This window comes from Sinocyclocheilus grahami, unplaced genomic scaffold (genome assembly GCF_001515645.1).
Source record: "Sinocyclocheilus grahami isolate Dianchi unplaced genomic scaffold, SAMN03320097.WGS_v1.1 scaffold43.1, whole genome shotgun sequence".
Lineage (NCBI taxonomy): Eukaryota > Metazoa > Chordata > Actinopteri > Cypriniformes > Cyprinidae > Sinocyclocheilus > Sinocyclocheilus grahami.
In genome coordinates this window covers 1,904,475-1,927,053 of record NW_015505222.1, presented here as the reverse complement: position 1 = coordinate 1,927,053, position 22,579 = coordinate 1,904,475, and the positions used below count along the sequence as shown (strand labels likewise).

Here is a 22,579-nt window from a genome sequence, read left to right as displayed (position 1 = left end):
ATGTTTTTGAATCATCGCTCCGGCCCGACAGGGCATCACAGTATGGTGAGGGGCGTAACATTTCCATCACATGCTTGAGGTACTCAGCCAATCACAACGCATTGGATAGCTGGCCAATCAGACCACACCTCGCTTCCTCAGACCGATGAGCTTTGTAAAAATCGACGCGTTTCAGAAAGGCGGGGCATAGGGGAGAAACAATAATGTACAGTATGTGGAAAATAATGTGTTTTTTGAACCTTAAACCGCATAAACACATTTCATTACACCAAATACACAAAATAATGTTATTTTTTAGCAACGTCATATGACCCCTTTAAAGGGGCCGCTGCGGTGTGAAGGCAGCATCATCATCACATTTTACAAAACAGATACTACATGAAAAAGTATGTTTTATTAAAAAAAAAAATTCAACTTTTGAGTTATTTGAATATATTTATTACATTGGCTCGAAATATATATTCTCAAATAACAAAACTGAGCAATACTAACACACTATTTGCCTATTAGTTTCTTTTATAATATAATTAGTCTAATTTTTTATGACATATACCCTTGTAGTGTTCTAATGTTCTTTATTAATTTGACTATTGTCTGTACAAAATACAAATAAATACTTCATATCATGGATTTGTTTCAGCCATGGTTCCGTTTCACACTAAAATATATTTGCCATATTTTTTTATTAAAATAAATCTAATGATGCACACAGAAGCATAAAATAAAATGATACATGATAGTGTAAATATTCACTATGATTAATTGTAATGTTATAACATTACACAATCAATATTTTCATTGAATTATTTAATTGACACACAACTTAAAATAAACACGTCACTGTGACTTTTCAACAGGGCTTTAATGATAAATTTTCACGTATAACAAAGCAGTTTCTCTGTACAGATCAAGGAGACATTTAAAACAATCTCTTACAATTTGTCGTACCTGGAAAGTGCAAAAAAAAACACAATTCATAAACAGAAATCAAATTCATGCTGTACATTTCATACTGGATTCATAAATAAGCACAGATATACACACACATCCATTAGTGACGACTAAATCAAAAGCAGCTCAGTAAATCTCAGGACTGCTGAAGTTTGTCTGGTACTTCCCGCAGAAACCGTGGCTGTCCACAGGGGTCACACGAAAGGTCATGCTGTAGAGTTCAGATCATGGAGACTAATTTGCATGACGACGGAATAAAAAAGGCACTCCATTCATTTAATTAAAGGAAGAGAAACACATATACATACAAACAGACATGTGAATAAAATCAGCCACCTCTGGGATTTACATTACATTGACAGTTTAAAAAAATAGAATAAATGCAAAGAAATCAAAGCATTAATTTAGATCTCTTGGTATAACTTATTTCCAAAGCAACCAGCAGATGCAGGGAGCACTTTGCGATAAGAAATGAACATAACTCATCCCCTTAGATTCAGACTTCGAATCTAAACTTCAGCACCATAGCAAACTAAAGCACATATATGGAAGAACATACAACACACACAACTATATGAACATCCTGATAAAGACATCTGCATTTTGGTATTAGTATCTTCATTAACGTCGCTTATAAGTTTCCAAACAACCAACCTTTAGTAAAGGAATGAATGTTGTCACTCAAAGACATTAGTGTAAGAAAATGAGACACAAACTAAACCCTTACAAAAATACAATGGTAATTATAGTTTCCACCACAATACCAGTTATTATCACTATACCAAGTCTAGTGATTTAGTACTTTACACACACTTGTGACTATAATAAAGGAATTTTGCTGGAAACTATGATCACTATGGTACATTCTTGTAAAGGAAACGCATACATCTCCAGCCTACGGTGAAGAAATAAAAACTGCATAAGCAGAATTCAGATGTCAATCGGTAACTGAATTCTCTAGAAGGCCTGGATGTTTACCTGCATAGTAAACGAAGACTGCATGGCTTAGAAATATAAAAGAGGAGGGGAAACAGCGTCTCACCTGACTTATGCTGCATTGGTTCTAGCTGTCCCGTGGTACACAAGTACCTCCTCTCTATGTAGTGCTCGGTTTGGATACTAGGAAGACTGCGGAGCAGCGATTAGCCAGTGGAATGCTTCAGAGGGACGAACTGTATTGCTTACTGTCGTGTCTCACAAAGCCCTTCGAAACTTCTCCCCCTTTGTATTTGTAGTGTTTCAGATGCAACAAATCTATAAACCAAACTAGAATGGTAGAATGGTTATAAAACTATTTGCATGTACATCCACGACAAAATGAAATAACTGCATCACAATTCAAGTAATGAATGACAACATTCAACAGTTACGCACAATAAAAATCAGCGTTCGCACCCTACAGATGTCAGTTTTGCTATAAAATGTGTTGGTCTGTTGGAACAGAATATGCCATGCGTATTATACTGGTGTACAATATCATCCACTTTTCGAGGTCTGTGCAAGAGCAAGACTGTGCAAATAAATAATGCCTGTGTCCACTAATAAAACAACCTATGAAATATGACAAGGCCACTAAAGAAACAAATAACTGGACACGTACTCAACACATATGTGAACGTAGACATGACAAAAACATGTTGTAATGATGCTGATGCTGATGGTGATAACAGTGTGTTAATGATGATTAACTAAATGGACGTGGCACATGTGGTGGAAAACGACAGAGAGGGCGGAGTCAGGAGGGTCAACATTTGGGTTTTCACAGAATTCAGACACATGTAGTTAGATGGTGCCTGCACCAGTCCAACTACACGAGGGAACATGCATCCATTTGGTTCAACACACACACAGATTTGCATACAGGTGCTAAAAAGTCCTTCATATTGTTTCAGCAAGAGGAGAGAGCCATCCTCCCATCTGAAACGATGGATTTGGGCGATTGACAGGGCAGTGGGCCAATCAGGCAGGAGGGCTGTGATTTAGGGGCGGGGTCAGGGTTGCTCTTGGGTGTGATACTCGGTTTCCCCAGACGAGATCTGAGTGAGGCGCTTACTGGAGCCCCAGAGTTTCCTCGTAATCTGGCCAGAACGCATCTGAGGAACAGAGAGGAGAGGGAAGTGAAGGATAAAAGTAAAGAGGTGAACAGAGGGGGAAAAAAGATGATTGATGAGTGCATGTGAGATCATCTGTATTGGATTCATTTTGAGGTTAGTGCAAAATCAAAATGTGCATTTCAAGTGAAGTAACTCAAAAAAGAAGATGAGATAAGAAAATGATAACACCGCCCTGCATTATATTTGCTGAATGAAAGACGTGCTTCTCACTAATTGGGCTGCTGATTCCAAAAATAGTGCCCGTTTACTGGACGTGACAAAGCGACTGTTGAAAATCATTTGAAATTTGTGTCAATACGTCATGAATAGAACGTAGCAGCAGTTTTCTGATGGGGACTTGTCGTATCGTGCCGCATTCAGTGTAGACAGTATCACTGATTATAATGAGTTCCATAGCATTTTGTCGCGCCGCGCCACTCGCGTCTGGTGTAGACACGGTGTAACATTGGTTTTGCTTTGTTTCACAGAACTAATCGTTGCCTGGGTTGCGTACGTATGTGTGGGGCGGAGCTATCAAAATAGGGGCGAGACCCTTTTGGGGTAGGGGCATGTTTGTTTTGGTGATTTCAAATGTCAACACTGGCTACCAGAATTCGCTTACCCCGCCTTTAAGCACGTCACTTTTCTCAAAAAATATGATGTGCATTTTGACAACCATTTGTAAGGTGAAGAGGTCTTGTATTATCCCTTAAAAATGCCACAAAGACATAATAATATCTTCCTGTGAGCCAGGTTATGACTATCTGTTCAATTCCCAGCCAATTTTTACATGTATGAATGATTCTGAAGACATTAGGATTAGACATTTATGCCTAATCCTGATTTCAAGGTAAATGCAAACGTGAGCCAGATGTTTTCTGCTACATCTGTGGGTGTTATACTACATCCAAAGCGCAAAAGAAAAGTACACATTTTGTGAAAAAAGCTTATTTTGTAAAGTTCTTTGACATTAAATGGAGTATTATGTTAAATGAAACATTTTGAATACATGTTTTGTCATTAAATCCGAAAACTTTTGACACTTGACTGAGCGCTATTTTTGGTAATGCATTCTTATTTTGTGGAAGAACTGTACATGATGGAAAGTTGTTATTGATATTTTTGAACTCAGCATAATCCAGTCACATAATAATATTCCTTTTTTTGCAAATCAAGATGCAGGGCTGTGTAATTGTATGTACTGACTGTGTGTATTCAAACCCTTTAAGTCTGAACTGATATTATTTTATGTCAGAAACATACTCTACACAAACATACAAAACACAGATGCCTGGAAAAATGCATTGTAAGCTCGTGGTCCCATTGCACAAATGTGCGACAGATTGAAATCGGCAAACTGAGTCAGTGTTTTCCATTCTTCCGTCTGAGGCAGAGACTACGTTCATCTTAACTGATCTCAGAACTCAAGGGGGCGATAGAGTTCACATCAAACAATGTGCGATAATTTAAGGAATTAGCTACATTATAGCACCCCTTGTGGCAATGTGGTGAATGAAAAAATAATGTATCGCAATATACTGGTACTGACAACAATCATGATATTTTAAAGATGAAATACTGATATAATATCAATAGCATCGGTTACTTCACATTTTGCAATTTAGTTTGCGTAGCTAGAAGCGTGTTCACATTCTCATGTAGAGTATTTTTCAGGCTGTATTTTCCATTTAAGTTCATCTAATGTAGAAACCCAAATGTTGCTATACAAGCTAGTGATATTTAAGAAAAAATCCTTGAGAACGCTTTGCACTGTTTGGAATATTCAAAAATAGCTTCAGTGTTTGGCATGAATACCTGTGCATTCAGTCACATCGAAAACTTTTTTTTTTTTTTTTGATAACCAAAAAACAAAAACAGAAAAACCATCGAAACCTTTCTCTAATGATTTCACAGTATTACAATTATTGTAGAATGAGTGTGACACTACGAGTTTATTTTATTCTATTATTACTATCATTATTATTCTATCGTTATATCGTATTATTACTAGCATTGTTAGTAGTATCATGAGGGTTTGGTTTGGTTAGGTTACAACTCCAACTGCTAAGAGAAAACTGAAACCAACAGCAAACTTATTTAAAAACATTTACACTTCACACAATCACCACTGATTACACAACAGATGCTCAAGATAAAAAATCCTTGGCAACAGTTTCAATGCATTGCTATGTCATTACTATGCTCATGATGAGTGTACTGTTTATGTTTACATTATTGATTGATTGATTGATTGATTGACTGATAGTTTGGGGAAAAAATGTATGAAAATTGTCCTCAGAAGTTAGCTAAATCTGATAATACCACTTTGGGCTTCTCTTCAAAAGTTAGAATGAGTGTGACACTACGAGTTTATTTTATTCTATTATTACTATCATTATTATTCTATCGTTATATCGTATTATTACTAGCATTGTTAGTAGTATCATGAGGGTTTGGTTTGGTTAGGTTACAACTCCAACTGCTAAGAGAAAACTGAAACCAACAGCAAACTTATTTAAAAACATTTACACTTCACACAATCACCACTGATTACACAACAGATGCTCAAGATAAAAAATCCTTGGCAACAGTTTCAATGCATTGCTATGTCATTACTATGCTCATGATGAGTGTACGGTTTATGTTTACGTTATTGATTGATTGATTGATTGACTGATAGTTTGGGGAAAAAATGTATGAAAATTGTCCTCAGAAGTTAGCTAAATCTGATAATACCACTTTGGGCTTCTCTTCAAAAGTGTGTTTTTTTTTTTAAGTCTATTCTTTTAGGGGAAGAGTTATGGTTTTGGGTTTGGATAGTCCCCACTTAGATAGCTAGGTAAACATGTGAACTTTATGTATCTGAACTTGACTTGTATGTATTTCCCTCAGATGATGTCGGGGCTGAACGTGTTCTGGTCTCTGAGATGCAGCAGGCGTGCGGGCGATCGCACATGCAGCGTGTGCATGAGAGGCGAGCCCTCCATCCTCTGGGTGATGTAGTTCCTGAAGGAGTTTTTTACCTCGGCGGGTTTCCCCACGCCCACCACGATCAGCTTGCCGTCATCGAGGCCCACCAGAACGTGAGACTGCTCCTTGGTCACTGACACGCACCGGATGGGCACCCGCATCGCCATCGGCGACACGCACAGAGCCAGGCTGCCATGGAAACCAAGAGAGAGGCGGCGTTAGGATCAAGCTCAAGGAACAGACATTCTTACAATCCGACCCAAGAAGATATTTTGAAGAATGACCAAACAGTTTGACTTCCATAGTATTTTTTCCCCATTACCAACATTCTTCAAAGTATCGTCGTTTGTGTTCAGCAGACGAAAGAAAGTCAAACAGGTTTGAGGGTGAGTAAATACAATAGAGTTGAACTATCCCTTAATAAAGTGCAACAGGCAGGTTCTGGAAGTAAAAGTCTCAATGATTGTTTTTAAATGCTAGCTTAAACTATTAAAGACAGACCTCCTGGAAACTGTGAGGTTGTTAATCAATGGTACATGCTTTCGTTAAGGCCATCAGCCCACATTATTTCAACTTATTTTTTAAATAATTGTGTTTAACAGTGGAATTCCTGGTGAGATTCCAATTCTGCAAAGAAACCTTCAACCTATCAGAATCACACAAATCTGCATATTAGAATGATTTCTGAAGGATCGTGTGACACTGGAGACTGGAGTAATGATGCTGAAAATTCAGCTTTGCATCACTGGAATAAATTACATTTTAAAATATATTCTAATAAAAAATTATTTTAAATTATAATAATATTTCACAATATTATTGTTTTTTACTGCATTTTGATCAAATAAATGCAGCTTTGATGAGCAGAAGAGACTAAAAACATTTTTGATAAGTACTGTAGGTATGTATATATATGTTTTGCAATAAATATAAAATATATTGTTTGTGTATATGTAATCAAAAGAAGCTTATGAATCACTGTAAATCATGCTCTAATCATACTTAAACAACTATATATTATGTAATAAATAAATCAGATTCTTTCCATATTTAATCAGTAGTTTTTAAATTAGATTAATTGATTCCCCTCGTAGCTGGTTGGTTTAGTTCATGGCGTAAAGCATTTAAATTAAGACTATTTTAAAATCCCAAAAGGAGTAATTCATGGAAAAAAACGCTTCCGGAACCAAAGCAGCTGGGAAAAGTTGGTACTGCTGCAATATCTAGATATGACTCGGTTACCTCAGTGCATGCGTGTTCTTTCAAACATTTCATCATTCACCAGTAACACATTGTAATAATGACACTCAAGAGCCACTTCAACTGCTGAAACTATTGTTTCGATGCGTGTTAAAATATGAAAAAAGCAGCAGATTATGGTTTACAGGTTTACCTGTACAGATCTCTGACAGACAGGAACCCCTGCTCGCTGCCAATGACCACATGTTCTCCTGAAACACACATGTCTGTCACCTGCTCCTTCAGAGGTGCGCTGCACAGGTGCTTCCCGTTCACAGAGTACAGGTGCAGGGCGTTCTTATCCTGAACACACACAACACAACACAAAGAGGCTCGGTTTACACAGGCACAGAAATGTGTGTGGAGAAGGGGAACTGAACTGTGTGTTTGATACCTTCAGCGTGGCTTTGCCCTCTATACAGGTGTGCACCACTAGATGTCTCTCCCAGGACACAGCCAGGTGCATGATGGACACGGGCAGAGAGCTCTCACACGGCGGCCGCAGAGAGCGCATGTACTGACCCCTCCGAACAGTGTGAATGATCACCGTCCCATCCTTTGACACACACAAACGGCGATTTACATTTTACTCCCTGAAATCCACCCAGTTCACCCATCTTTGACCTCTTTAAAAACCCGTTATGTAAATGAGCTACATTATGATTGGCTATCCTTTTCGTATCTGAAATAAGGCACAATGCCAGTTGCTGAATACCGAACAAGTGTGAGTAGTAGACAGTGTTTTTGAGTGATTTTGAGAGAGGTGAGTCTCACCCGTGATCCAGAAACCGCCATGTCCAGCTCTGTACTGATAGACACACTCACAACTTCATCTGTGTGTCCGTACAATACCTGCACTGGCTTATGGGACAGACCGACTGGAGCACCTCCCTACAAAAACAGAACAAGTTTAAACTCCAACACTGTATTAGAAATAAAAACCTCCTCTTTATATGAGTAGAGAATAAAAACTTTATTTATTATATTATTTAAAGGTGCAGTAGGAGATCTTGGAAAATGCTAACTTTAGCCTGATAGCACTGAAAGCGAACGTCCCACCCTCCCTGCAAATCGCCGTCCAAAGCCACACCTCCTGAACGCACGAACAGATCAGACGACCAGAGACAACATTACTACAATACGTCATGTGTCATTCACTGGTGAGAAAACTTTATAGTACAGTTGGTAACAGTACTACAATACCAGGAAGGAAGGTCAGGTTGTTGATGTTTGCCTGCCATTCTCGCTCTGCATAGCGTACGTGAACACGCTGATGACATATCCTGTCTGCACGAACCGCGTGAGCAGAGGTATGCGAATACATATGTTGACAGGGAGGTAGGAAAGTCAATTAAAATGCTTGGAACGAGCAACAAACATTTCTTGGTAATACGCCTTCCACAGAATATTATATAAATACAGATAAATACATTTAGACCATTTAACTTAACGATTGCTATCGGGATGTGAAGAGACTTTCAACCAGCATAACAAAAAATGTTTCTGAAGACAATCACCTATTGCACCTTTAACAAGTGACGAGGTAGTTTAAAAAAAAACATTACCAATTAAAACTAAATTCCTAAGAATGTTAAATTAAGGAAGAAACTTCTGAAATATTTCTAGTAAAATTCCCAGCTTATTATAAGAAATATCCTCAAACTATTATTTAAAATCCATCCATATGTTAAATTAATTATGCTATTTTAACAAAAAAAACAAAAACTAATGCAATCTCTAGCTTTAAATTTGATTCTTAATGCAAATGAATGAGTCATCGAATATACATACCGAAACTTTGGGGTCAGTAAGATTTTTTTTTTTTGCATTACATTGGTCAAATGTGACATTTATAATGTTACCAAAGATTTCTATTTCAAATAAATGCTGTTCTTTTGAATTTTGAATTCAAAGAATCCTGAAAATCACAGTTTCTACAAAAATATGAAGCAGCACAACTGTTTTAAACATTGATAATAATCAGCAAATCAGCATATTAGAATGATTTCTGAAGGATCGTGTGACACTGAAGACTGGAGTAATGATGCTGAAAATTCAGCTGTGATCACAGGAATAAATTACATCTTAAAATATATTTAAATAAAAAAAACAGTTATTTTAAATTGCAATAACATTTCATAATATTACTGTTTTTACTGTATTAAATAAATGCAGCCTTAGTGAGCATATGACACTTCTTTCAAAAACATTTTTAACAGTATCTCTAACTTCATTTTTTGAACAGTAGTGTATCATTATATACAATAAACACATGATTAAGACAATAAAATACTTCATATTTAGGAATGGACCTTCTATAGGAAGTCATTTGAAGACGACTGATCATGTGGCTTTTCCAAGAGAACAGAACATACCTGCTGTATCACCTGCCACACCATACAGGTGGTGTCTCTAGAGCCAGAGATCAGGTGAATCCCAAAGTGATCTGTGGCCAGGCACGTTACGATGTCTGCCGGGACAGAAAAAAAAAGTGCACGCACACACACACACAAATATCCAAAGTTAGCAGATTTGTTTCCTGCAATTCAAGGTTAAAGTTAGAACATACAGTACAATCTGGATGTGCCTATTCAAGAGAAAGTATGAAGGGGAAAAAAACAGCAGAGGAAGGTCAAGAGAAGCAGTTTCCAGTACCCATGTGGCGGATGTGCTGCCCCACTGTTTTGCCCTTTACGAGAGACGTCACTCTCAAGCTGTTGTCCCAGTGGCCTCCACTGAAGAGCAACTTCCCGTCATGAGACACAACAAACAGGCGAGCTGTGACTTCAACCCCTGGAGAGAACGGCCCTGCTAGAAACCTCTGAGTCCTACAGAGAGAGAGAAAGAGAGAGTGTGCTTGCTGATGTGTTGGTTATTGCCACAAGTGCAGGGCAGCTACAGTACAAACAGGACGTGAGGACGTTAACCATCAGAGAGACTCACTTTACACCGGCTACGGTGGGGTCTTTGATGAAGGTGAAATAGTTGGATATGTTCTTGTCGTAGGGCAGCCAGCCATGAGTTCCCATCAAGCAGTTCTGGCTCAGCGTTACCTTGATAACCCAAAAACACTATTTATGAGGGTATCAAAGATTTCATAACCAAAACTTCAGAGGGCATTAAAGACAATTTGGAATGGCATGTGCATTTGTAATGCATTTATTTATAATTTAAGTCATGCTATCACTGTAAAACAAATTAACTCTGTTAGGGTGATCATAAAATTATTTGAGTCAAAATTATTTTATTTATATAAATATTATTATTTAATATTTATATATTTCATTACACTGTGCACTTAATAAATGTGCACATTAAGACCAATGTCATAAGAAAAGGGTGTTGTTAGGGTGATCAGAACCTAATTATTACATAGCTGCTTATAAAAAAAATGTATTTATTTATTTAAAGATTTGAGTCAAATTATTATATACATTTATATAAATATTATTATTTTTATTTTCATATTTATATAATTTATTACAACTTGCAGAGAAGAGAGATATCAGGACCCTGACAGTATTACTATCACTTATCATATGGCTGATTACTAAATAAATAAATAAATAAACTCTAACAAAAATTATCTAATGTTTTTTTTTATATTTATCTAAATATTATTTTATATAATTTTATCACAATGTGCACTGATTGATTGTGCACAATAAGGGACCAGATACATTAATAAAAAAAATAATAAAATAGGGCCTATTGTAAGATGTATTGTCTGTAATTGTCCTATTGTCTGTAAGACGTAGCTAATCAAGCCCAGACTTACCAGAGTATCTGGACTCCCCTGTGAGATAAATGAATGTGACTGGTTCTTAGGGACAACGGCTTTAACCAGTGGCACATTATCACTGATGCCCTAAAACACAGAGATGAAACTCCATCAGTCCACAGAACAACATCTACACAAACACATAAAGCACTGCTAATTCAGTCACCTCAATGAAGAAAGATTTGAGCTCAGTGAGGTGCTCGAATATGTTGAGAGGACAGGAGTCCAGACGGGTTCTCCTCTTCTCCAGCTCCTCCGGAGAGAGACGCATGGGATGGGGCTCCTAAAAGCAAATGAACACACACACCATCTTATCAAACAACAAATACTCTGTCATGTTTACGTCATCTTATGATCTCTATTTAAGCTTCTTCTAACACCGTCTGTCTGTGTGGAGAAGCATTAGAGTGCCGTACCTTCAGTAACTGGCACGGTGTCTGTCCAAAATTACTGATCATGCCTTCTAGAGCCTTCCTCTCTTTCTCATCTGTGATGGCATCCAGATCAACAGCCCCTAAAACAACAACAGACAGTGTGGTAAGACAAGTATGGTAGCAAAGGATATCAGCCACATCATGACTTGTATGTTTAGCTACCTTCATATGTGCAGTAGTAGAAGACATTAAGGGCCTCCACTGCAGCCGGGCCCCTCTGTTTATAGCCGAAGATCAGATCGATCCATTCATGCAGGTGGGCCGACACATACTCGGATTCCTGAGCACAGACAAGTATCATCTACATCAACAAAACAGTCACACGATACGCTTCCAAACCTGAGGCCATCAGTCATTATGAGAGGAATCTGCCAGGAGGAGACTGGGAAGCACTCTTGTGTTGTTCTACTTTTGTAACCTTTCACGAAGCCATTTCTCACTGCTTCAGGCTTTAATAGGACAGAAGTGGCGAAGGAATTGAGAAGAAGAACAGAAACAGATACTGAGAGCGGGCGGTATTCAATTACACATCCCTCGCTGGAGGCTCTGTATTGAGGTTAGTGGGGAAGAGCTGTGATGAGGTCATCAGAAATGGGCTCACCAGGGCTTTGCGGTGCTTGTAGATGAAATCCTCGGGGGATTTGGCCCATTTAGGCAGGATGACATCATTTACCCTCTCTTTAGAGATCTGTAAGCGACCCAGGTCAAATCCTGCAACAGTGAGAGAGAGAATGAGATGATACAATATAAAGGAGTCTGAGTGGAAGGGAATGTTACACTTTGTTGGTTAAAACATGAAGTGCCATTGACTCACATTCGATTTTCAAACTGTTTGAAACAGTGGCTAAGCTATTTATTTCTACTTGAGATTTTGTGAATATTGCCCATTTGAGGTCATGAGTGTGCCTGCAAAGTTTTGACACAGATGTGTTTTAGAACAACAAGTTTTGTGTGGAACATATTGACTCCCCCCATTGGATTCTATGCAATCTGCCAAAAACTCTGCCAACACTTTGAAAAACAGCAAAGAATCAGGTGAGGAAAAATTGTAGCTTGTTAAACACTAAAATATGAAATACATGAGACCCAAAGTTTACTCAAAAGACGACTTGTGTTCTGACTTACCAAAGGAAAATTCACTGTTAATTTGTCAAAACTCAAACTCAAAGGATTTTTATGGTGTATGTGTACCCTCAACAAGGGTTTGACAACCAGACAGCAAAAAGCAGAGCAATTTACAAATAACAATAAATACTACTTACACTAAGCACAAATAATGTTATATAATATTTATACATGCATGTGGTTATTTGCACCTTTGTGCAAATAAACCATTATTGGGCCATTAGGCCACGGGGAAGTTGTGGCCTAATAGTTAAGAGAGTCGGACTCGTAACCCAAAGGTTGCGGGTTCGAGTCTCGTACTGGCAGTGATTGTAGGTGGGGGGAGTGAATGTACACGAATGTACCACGACTGAGGGACCCTTGAGCAAGGCACCGAACCCCCAACTGCTCCCCGGGCGCCGCAGCAAAAAATGGCTGCCCACTGCTCCGGGTGTGTGTTCACGGTGTGTGTGTGTTCACTGCTGTGTGTGTGCACTTTGGATGGGATAAATGCAGAGCACTAATTGCAAGTATGGGTCACCATACTTGGCCACGTCACATCACTTTCATTACAAGTAGTCTTGACCAAAGAGAGAAACATTTTTAAATATGTGGGTCAAATTAACCCCTAACACAATGGGGGTTATTCAATTTCTCACATATTTTATATTTGTTTGTCTCTGAAAAGCTACAATAGGTGTTGTACCCAGGTGTGTTCACTGCTGTGTGTGTGCACTTTGGATGGGATAAATGCAGAGCACTAATTGCAAGTATGGGTCACCATACTTGGCCACGTCACATCACTTTCATTACAAGTAGTCTTGACCAAAGAGAGAAACATTTTTAAATATGTGGGTCAAATTAACCCCTAACACAATGGGGGTTATTCAATTTCTCAGATATTTTATATTTGTTTGTCTCTGAAAAGCTACAATAGGTGTTGTACCCAGTTTTTTTTTGCCACAACAGGAGAGTTAAAAAGCTTTCTCCTATTCCAGCTTAACTGGCAATACTAGCTCAACTAATCTTTAATTTACTCACCGTTCTGGTTCTCCAAGAACTCTGGGAAGTAAAAGAATTCTGGGATGAGCTCTTTGACGTCGTTGGGATTGTCCATGAGGGTTTGCCAGGTAGCAGGAATAGAGTGAAACTGACGGTCGGCACAGTCAAACCTGCCAGACAGTCAGACCAACTTTATTCATATAATGAAAAGGTTTTATGAGGATGTGGCAACCTTAAATATATTAAAATATGATGGACCCTTTTCACAAGACTGTGATGATGTGTCATCAGCATCGTAAATCCTCTGAAGTTTTCATATTTGTATTTTTACTTTTTTAAATGTACACTACTGGTCTAAATTTGGGATCAGTAAGACTTGTAATGTTTTTAAAAGAAGTCTCTTATGCTCATCAAGGCTGCATTTATTTGATCAAAAATACAGAAAAAAACAGTAATCTTGCAAAATGTTATTACAATATAAAATAACGGTTTCTATTTGAATATCCTTTAAAATATAATTTATTTCTGTGATGCAAAGAAGAATTTCCATCAGCCATTACTCCAGTATAAAGTGTCACATGATTCTTAAGAAATCATTAATATGCTGATTTATTATTAGAATTATCAATGTTGGCAACAGTCGTGCTGCCAAATATTTTTTTGGAAACTGCGATACTTTTTCAGGATTCTTTGATGAATAAAAAGTTTAAAAGAACAATTTTAATCAAAATATAAATCTTTTCTAACAATATAAATCTCTGCTATCACTTCTTAACAATTTAAAACATCCTTGCTGAATAAAAGTTTGAATTTCTTTCAAAAAAAAAAGAAAGAATAATAATTTACTGACCCCAAACTTTTGAACTGTAGTGTATATTGTTAGAAAATATTTCTATTTTAAATAAATGCTCTTCTTTTTAACTATTTATTATCAAAGAATCAGGTTCCAAAGAAATATGAAGCAGCACAACAGTTTCCAGCACTGATAATAAATCAGCATATTAGAATGATTTCTGAAGGATTATGTGACACTGAAGACTGGAGTAATGATGCTGAAAATTCAGCTTTGATCACAGAAATAAATTAGATTTTAATGTATATTAAAATAGAAAAACGTTATTTTACATCATAATAATATTTCACAATATTAAATTTTTTCCTGTATTTTTGATCAAACAAATGCAGCCTTGATGAGCATAAGAAACTCCTGTAAAAAACATTAAAATCTTTCTGATCCCAAACTTTTGACTGGTAGTGTACACTATGTACATTTATAACACTATTCTGGGTATTATATTACCTTTGCATCAAAAAAATAGTTTACGCTAATGCGCCGATGTTTCTTATGCAGTGTCTATAGGAGGGACTTTAGGTCTCTTCTGACTGCCGGTATCAGTCTCTCTCAATATTTTTCCTTTTACTGAAAGTCATGAAAACACTATCGTGGAGTGTTTCTTTTGCTATTTGAGCAAATGGGAATGCAAAAAATATATTTGTGCTACTCTCCCATTCACTGCTCTTCAAGTTAACCCAACTATGACGACTTCCGCTGCTGAGAAACCCGGAAATGTGAAAAAGGTCCATTGCCTTTGTTTAAATATCAATCAGTCAAAAGCCAATCATAACAGAGACCATTTATTTGAAGAACTTGTAAAGGCACATTAGCAAAAACAGGCTGTTTAATTCTAAGGGACAGACCGTAAAAACTGTAATAATCCTGTAACGCTACAAAACATCTTAGAATATGAGGTCTTTATATGAATTTCACTTCAGTAACCTTTTCTTTTCAAAGCATGCAAAATAATTTGAGTGAATAATTTGAGAACAATTGTGAGTTGGTTGATAAAAAGGGACACAAAAGAAAGTGAGGAAAGACAGTGAAACCGAATTTTAAGGCAAAAAGACATAAAACCAGACAAGCATTACCTGCCGCTCTGCAGCTGGATGTGCAGGGATGTGAAGGGTTCGACTCGAATGAGGTAATGCATGACTCCAGCGGCGTTCGAGTAGTGCGTGCCGTAGTGGAAACGGTCTATGGTGCCCGTGGGGTCTTCAAAACTCTCATATCTGCAGAATAAGCATCATTTACAATCAGCTGCATTCACTGCCGACACTTCAAAACATTTGCTCTGTTCCTAAACCTAGTGAACTGCTTCACTGTTAAATAGGAAGCTACATAAAAACTAAAATTGAAAATTGAAAACTAAAATCTAAAAAGCTAATCCAAAATATTAATAAAAAATTATAATATTATATAAATAACTTTAAAATAATACATTAAGAGATTTGATGCTCAAAGATTATTCCAACAGTCTGAAGTTAGCATGTGGCCGAGCTAATGACCCAAACAAATACATTTCAAACACAAACAATGGACAAAATAATGTATTTTAATTAGTAACCGACACTTCAAAACATTTGCTCTGTTCCTAAACCTAGTGAACTGCTTCACTGTTAAATAGGAAGCTACATAAAAACTAAAATTTAAAATCGAAAACTAAATTCTAAAAAGCTAATCCAAAATATTAATAAAACATTATAATAGTATACAGTATAAATAACTTTAAAATAATACATTAAGAGATTTGATGCTCAAAGATTATTCCAAAAGTCTGAAGTTAGCATGTGGCCGAGCTAATGACCCAAACAAATACATTTCAAACACAAACAATGGACAAAATAATGTATTTTAATTAGTGATGTCAAACGATTAATCGCGATTAATCGCATCCAAAATAAAAGTATTTGTTTACATAATATATGTGTTTACTGTGTATATTTATTATGTATATATAAATACACACACATGCATGTATATATTTAAGAAAAATATGTTATGTTTATATATGAAATATATTTATATATGATATTATTTATAAGAATATAAATATAAATATATACACGTAAATATTTTCAAGATATATGCTGTATGTGTGTGTCTTTATATATACATAATATATGTGTGTGTACTGTGTATATTTATTATGTAAACAAAAACTTTTATTTTGGATGCGATTAATCGTTTGACAGCACTAATTTTAATCAGAGGTTAAAGAAAATTTTCAGTGATGAAAAAAGTTTGCTTATCAGTTACAAAACTCTTCATGTTCATCACAATGCATTCTAGGATTGTGTTATGTGAGAAGGATGAATGCTACCGTATTTAGCCAATACAAGGTATTTTATCAAACTGAAATTTCACAGCCTACTATTTGGTAAATCCTTCAGATGACTAAAAACGTTGCCTAGGTGTTGTTATAGTTAACTAAAACGTACTATACTAGTAAAAAAAAAATGTTTTCTGAACTGGAATAAAAGCAAAAGGACTGAGAGAACGAGACAGAGACAGAAACACACTTCTCTCTGACGGCTTTGGCGTTCCTCTCGTTCAGCACGGCCACAGGTTTAGAGAGATCTCTGAACACCCGCGGATCGGACAGATCCAGCTCCTCGGACGTATAATCCGACAGGATCCAGGGGAACTAAAATCAGCAGAGAAAGTCACATACTGTAAGATCATTCAGGAAGCGAATGAGCGCTGATGTGTGGCCACATTCAAACAGAGCTCAGAGCGGCTGTGTAAGTGTCACTCACTACAGGATACTGAGCCAGATCGTTATACGTCCGTCCTGCTATGGTGTTCAACTGCATCAGGTAGTCAAAGTTTGAGATCTCCCTGTTCACCCATTTCTGATGACAGAGAGAAGGAAAAGTCAGCTCTGAATCTTCAGTGATGTACTATATGAAACAGAGATGCTTCATGTGTGCAGTGACCTGTGTGAGTCCTGAGGCTTTGAGCAGCTCCTGCGGTGAGTGAGTGGCATGAAGAGAGAGAGAGCGCAGCAGCAGCATCCGGCTGTACACTTTATTACGCACCTGTCAATCAAACAGAAACAACCAATCATAAGAGACTGAACAAAAGAAGGTGGGAAAGTTACAAAATAACAACGCTCTCATTCACTAACAAAGTTTAGTGTGAAATATAGTTGACTACATTTTTGCTACTTCAAATAAAAAAATATGTATAAAACAAATAAATAAATGTATTTTATTTTAGCTAGTTGCCAAAGCATTCAATTCAATTAATTCCTTCAATTATTAGTGAATGAGACTGTTTACAAAAAACAAATATCAGCTCATTATAAAGCAGTTTTAAGAGTTTGCATGTAGCATTACGTTCATACAGGAAAGAGAAAAAGAAGATGCTGTAAGATTCCTGACCTCCTTCTTGAAGTTCAGGAAGTAGTTGGTCTGGTCGATGAGAAAGATCTCCAGAGCCGAGCGCCGGAGGTTGTACCTGCGCAGGTGAATCTCTCTGATCTGAGACAGAGGCCATTTAAAGTCCTGACCTACACCTGAAAATGAAGATCAGTATCATCTCTATCCTCAAACATATGACCTTCACACTGCTAAATTTCACAGTACCAGTTTTCCTCACCTTCCTCTTTCTCTGTGCTGCTGTCGTAGAAGTAGATGTGCTGTGTGGTGAGCTCCAGGCGACCCGGATAGACGTCAACCACCGTGACCAGCTCACAGTCCTCTGAGATCACCAGCTTCTCCTTCTGACCCGCCTCTTCACAATCAGCCCTAAGAGAACCACAGCGAGTGTGTTTACATGCATTTTTTAAAAGAAATTAATACTTTTATTCAGTGAAGATGCATTAAATTGATCAAAAGTGGCAGTAAAGAGATTTATAATTTGACAAAAAAATATTTAAATAAATGCTGCCCTTTTGAACTTTCTATTCATCAAAGAATCCTGAAAAATCATGGTTTACACAAAAATATTAAGCAGCACAACTTTTTCAGCATTGATAATAATCGGAAATGTTACTTGAGCATCAAATCAGCATATTACAATTTCTGAAGGATCACGTCATACTAAAGACTGGAGTAATGATGCTGAAAATTCAGCTTGGATTACAGGAATAAATAACATTTTAAAATATATTCACAAAGAAAACAGTTACTTTAAATTGCAATAATATTACTGTTTTTAATGTAGTTTTGATCAAATAAATGCAGCCTTATTGAGCAAAAGGGACAAAACAAAACAATAAAAAAAACTGTACGTGGAAATTGATAATGCAACAAAAAAAACACCATTTGACATGTTAATGTCAAAATGTAAACAAACTATCCCATTTAAACAGCCATGAATGCCTTTATATGCAATGAAAAAATTACAGGCGTAAATCATTATCATATCTTTTAACTAAAATCTAATCTTTAATTGATAAAAAAACATTATTCAAGGCGTTTCAAAGAGTTTACACATCCAGTTATTAAAGGGTTAGTTCACCCAAAAATGAAAATTCTGTCATTAATTACTCACCCTCTTGTTGTTCCAAACCCGTAAGACCTTCGTTCATCTTCGGAACACAATTTAAGATATTTTTGATGAAATCGGAGGGCTCTCTGACCCTCCCATAGACAGCAAGGTAACTACCACGTTCAAGGTCCAGAAAAGTACCAAGATGATCGACAAAGTAGCCCGTGTGACATCAGTGGTCCAACTGTAAAGTTACGAAGCTACGAGAATACTTTTTTGCGCAAAGAAAACAAAAATAACGACTTTATTCCACATTGTCATCACGCCGGATCTGGGTCAGTGCCGGCGCCGCCACATGCTTGCGTCATGATACTGTCGTGAATGTGCGTCAACAAGTGACGCAGTAGAGACGAAAATGTGGAATAAAGTCGTTATTTTTGTTTTCTTTGCGCAAAATAGTATTCTCGTAGCTTCGTAACTTAACAGTTGAACCACTGATGTCACACGGGCTACTTTGTCGATTATCTTGGTAATTTTCTGGTCCTTGAACGTGGTAGTTACCTTGCTGTCTATGGGAGGGTCAGAGAGCCCTCAGATTTCATAAAAAATATCTTAAATTGTGTTCCGAAGATGAACGAAGGTCTTACGGGTTTCGAACAACACAAGGGTGAGTAAATAATGACAGAATTTTTATTTTTGGGTGAACTAACCCTTTAAGTAAAAGCGTGTTTCTGTATTTAGCTCCAGTGATTGGTTACTGCTCCTGTCCGTCTAAACTGAGACTCACTGATTGGCTGATGCAGGATCCTCCTCCAGGAGCTCCAGGATGTCATCCTCCAGATCACTGACCTTCACCTGTTTCACCGCCTCTAACAACAGCGACTCTGCGTTTACCTGCTGGTGCTGCACACCTGAAGTAACACACACAAAACCAGTTATTTCCTATAAATGCCCACCACAAGATTTATCAAAGTTACAAGTGACCATTTTTAAGTGTGTATATCTTACCTAGGTTGTCTCTCAAGGCACTGGCTTCTCTATGGGGATCAAAGTTGTAATTCCGCACCAGTTTGAGTCGCATACGGGAGTAGTTCTCAGCGCTAGAGAGCTTCCAGTGCATGTCCTTCTGCTGCCTGCCAAACACAAACAGCTGCATTAAACACCACATTAATTAGCACAATTCTCTCTTTTTTAAATGATGTTACATCCTGTCAAAACACATTTGATTATATGATATGTGATTTACTGGTTATAGTAGATGTATACACCTCCACCTGCACAAACAGTATCCACTCCTGGTCTCAGTGACATTTACGGACAGAAACAACACTCACTTGTCCACCCAAGGTCCTCTCTCACAGAAGAGTCCTCTACGCGCCGCCCTCCACTGCCTGAGGATGGCACTGTTCTGCGTGTGGATTTGTTTCAGCATGCTGTTGTACCTCAGGTTCTCCTGACGTCCTCGACGGCTGAACGGTTCCACAAACTGCTCCTGAGGGTTTTTGAGGGAAATGAAAATGTTTGTGAATTCTACATTAAATTTGAACACTGCTGTGCAAAAGTTTTTGAAAATAAGTTTCAATGTTTTTGAAAGAAGTCTCATCTGCTAACCAAGGCTGCACTTATTTGATAACAAATACAGTAAGAACTGTAATATTGTGAGATATTATTACAATTTAAAATAGCCATTTTCTATTTGAACATATTTTAAAATGTGATTTATTTCTGTGATCAAAGCTGAATTTTCAGCATCATTACTCCAGTCTTCAGTGTCACATGATCCTTCAGAAATCATTCTAATATGTGACCCTGGAGCACAAAAGCAGTCTTAAGTCGCTGGGGTATATTTGTAGCAATAGCCAAAAATACACTGTATGGGTCAAAATTATTGATTTTTCTTTTATGCCAAAAATCATTAGGATATTAAGTAAAGATCATGCTCCATGAAGATATTTTGTAAATTTCCTACCGTAAATATATCCAAACTTCATTTTTGATTAGTATTATGCATTGCGAAGAACTTCATTTGGACAACTTTAAAGGCTATTTTCTCAGTATTTAGATTTTTTTGCACCCTCAGATTCTCAAGATTTCAGATTTTTGCCAAATATTGTCCTATCATAAACCATACATCAATGGAAAGCTTAGTTATTCAGCTTTCAGATGATGCATAAATCTCAATAAAAAATAATAATTGACCCTTATGACTGGTTTTGTGGTCCAGCGTCAGATATGCTGATTTGCGGCTCAAGAAACATTTCTGATTATTATCAATGTTGAAAACTGTTGTGCTGCTTCATATTTTTGTAAAATAAAATAAAATACATTTTAGAAACCATACATATTTTTTAGGATTCCTGGATGAATACAAAGTTCAACAGATCCATTTCTTTTAAAAAAACATGACACTGACCCCAAACTTTTGAGCAGTAGTGTGTGTGTGTAGATGTTTTTGCACCTGAAAGCGTATCTTGCTCTCTCCTCTCTCTCTGTCCCTGCGGTGCAGATTGAGCATGAACGCCTCATAACAGTCCTTCCAGTAAAGAGCCATGTTCTCATGACCCTGACTGAACGTCTCGATCTCATATTGCTTCATGTAGGGAATAATCTGATAAAACAGATACACAAAATTCTGATTTACTAACTACAGGGTGCAACGAAGAGCAGAAACCAATCAACTACAATGTATTAATAGTTAAACGTATCAAAAATAGAAAATACGTGAGACTTCATCCAGCTTAAAATCACAACTGTCCCCATTTAGTGTATTAACACAGGTCTTACATATTTATCCAAATAGACCCTCCACTCCGGAGAGCTGCAGTACAGCTGGAAGTCCTCAAAGAAAGACGGGCTTCCGTTGGTGTCGGGGAGGGAAGGGAGGTGCAGCTCCATGTACAGGAGTTTGTGGACTTTAGACAGGAGGGTACGGAGGAGAGGCACTAAAAACGAGTAGGTCTCCTCTGTCCGCTCCTCGCTCACAGAGCGCCTGAGGATTCCCTCCACACGGCCCAGAAGATAACAGGCCTCGTCCTGAGAGTCCACCGTCTTTGTCTGCAAGATGCCATTCAGTTTGGCTGTAGCCATGGCACACACCTGCCAGAATGAGGAAAAATGTGAATGAACTGAAGATTTGAGTATGATTATTAGTTCAAAAATTTGGGGTTGGTAAGATTTTCTTAATGTTTTAAAAAGAATGCTCGCCTTTATTTGATTAAAAAAAGTACAGTGCAGTTTTATAGTGAAACAGTAACACTGTAATACTTTCAATTTGAATATATTTTAAAATGAAATTCATTCCTGAGATGCAAAGCTGAATTTTAGTGTCACATGATCCTTCAGATATCATTCTAATATGCTGATTTGCTGCTCAAGAAACATTTCTGATTACTATAAAAGTTGAAAACAGTTATTACTGTTGAACAAAGAACAGCATTTATTTGAAATAGAAAACAGTTGTAACATTGTAAATTACTTTACTGTCACTTTTGATCAATTTAATGCATCCTTGCTAAAACTGGGCCCAAATGGTACTGTATATCAATACCTAATATGTGATCCTGGAGCACAAAACCAATCATAAGTAGCACAGGTATATTTGTAGCAATAGCCAACAATACATTGTACGGGTCAAAATTATAGATTTTTCTTTCATGCCAAAAATCATTAGGAATAAATTTCCGATCATAAATATATAAAAACTTAATTTTTGATTAGTAATATGCATTGCCAG

General features: G+C 37.1%; 1 protein-coding gene across 2 annotated transcripts in view; it reads right to left on the bottom strand.

Annotated features, from left to right (window-relative positions):
• Positions 1–843: 843 nt before the first annotated feature.
• Positions 844–22,579, bottom strand: part of nbeal1 (neurobeachin-like 1) — a 69,009-nt gene continuing 47,273 nt past the window's right edge. For both annotated transcript variants that reach the window (XM_016268125.1, XM_016268126.1), the window contains 25 exons: positions 21,631–21,942; positions 21,305–21,454; positions 20,181–20,338; positions 19,855–19,979; positions 19,634–19,757; positions 18,013–18,161; positions 17,796–17,929; positions 17,349–17,450; positions 17,169–17,264; positions 16,932–17,056; positions 15,501–15,641; positions 13,614–13,744; positions 12,070–12,179; positions 11,631–11,748; positions 11,451–11,548; positions 11,201–11,317; positions 11,032–11,121; positions 10,197–10,306; positions 9,909–10,081; positions 9,629–9,723; positions 8,028–8,144; positions 7,648–7,809; positions 7,408–7,556; positions 6,068–6,203; positions 844–3,044 (listed from right to left, as the gene is read on the bottom strand). In XM_016268125.1, coding sequence (XP_016123611.1) covers positions 2,943–3,044; positions 6,068–6,203; positions 7,408–7,556; positions 7,648–7,809; positions 8,028–8,144; positions 9,629–9,723; positions 9,909–10,081; positions 10,197–10,306; positions 11,032–11,121; positions 11,201–11,317; positions 11,451–11,548; positions 11,631–11,748; positions 12,070–12,179; positions 13,614–13,744; positions 15,501–15,641; positions 16,932–17,056; positions 17,169–17,264; positions 17,349–17,450; positions 17,796–17,929; positions 18,013–18,161; positions 19,634–19,757; positions 19,855–19,979; positions 20,181–20,338; positions 21,305–21,454; positions 21,631–21,942 — 3,324 coding nt within the window. In that variant the 3' untranslated portion in view covers positions 844–2,942. The remainder of the gene's footprint in view (positions 3,045–6,067; positions 6,204–7,407; positions 7,557–7,647; positions 7,810–8,027; positions 8,145–9,628; positions 9,724–9,908; positions 10,082–10,196; positions 10,307–11,031; positions 11,122–11,200; positions 11,318–11,450; positions 11,549–11,630; positions 11,749–12,069; positions 12,180–13,613; positions 13,745–15,500; positions 15,642–16,931; positions 17,057–17,168; positions 17,265–17,348; positions 17,451–17,795; positions 17,930–18,012; positions 18,162–19,633; positions 19,758–19,854; positions 19,980–20,180; positions 20,339–21,304; positions 21,455–21,630; positions 21,943–22,579) is intronic.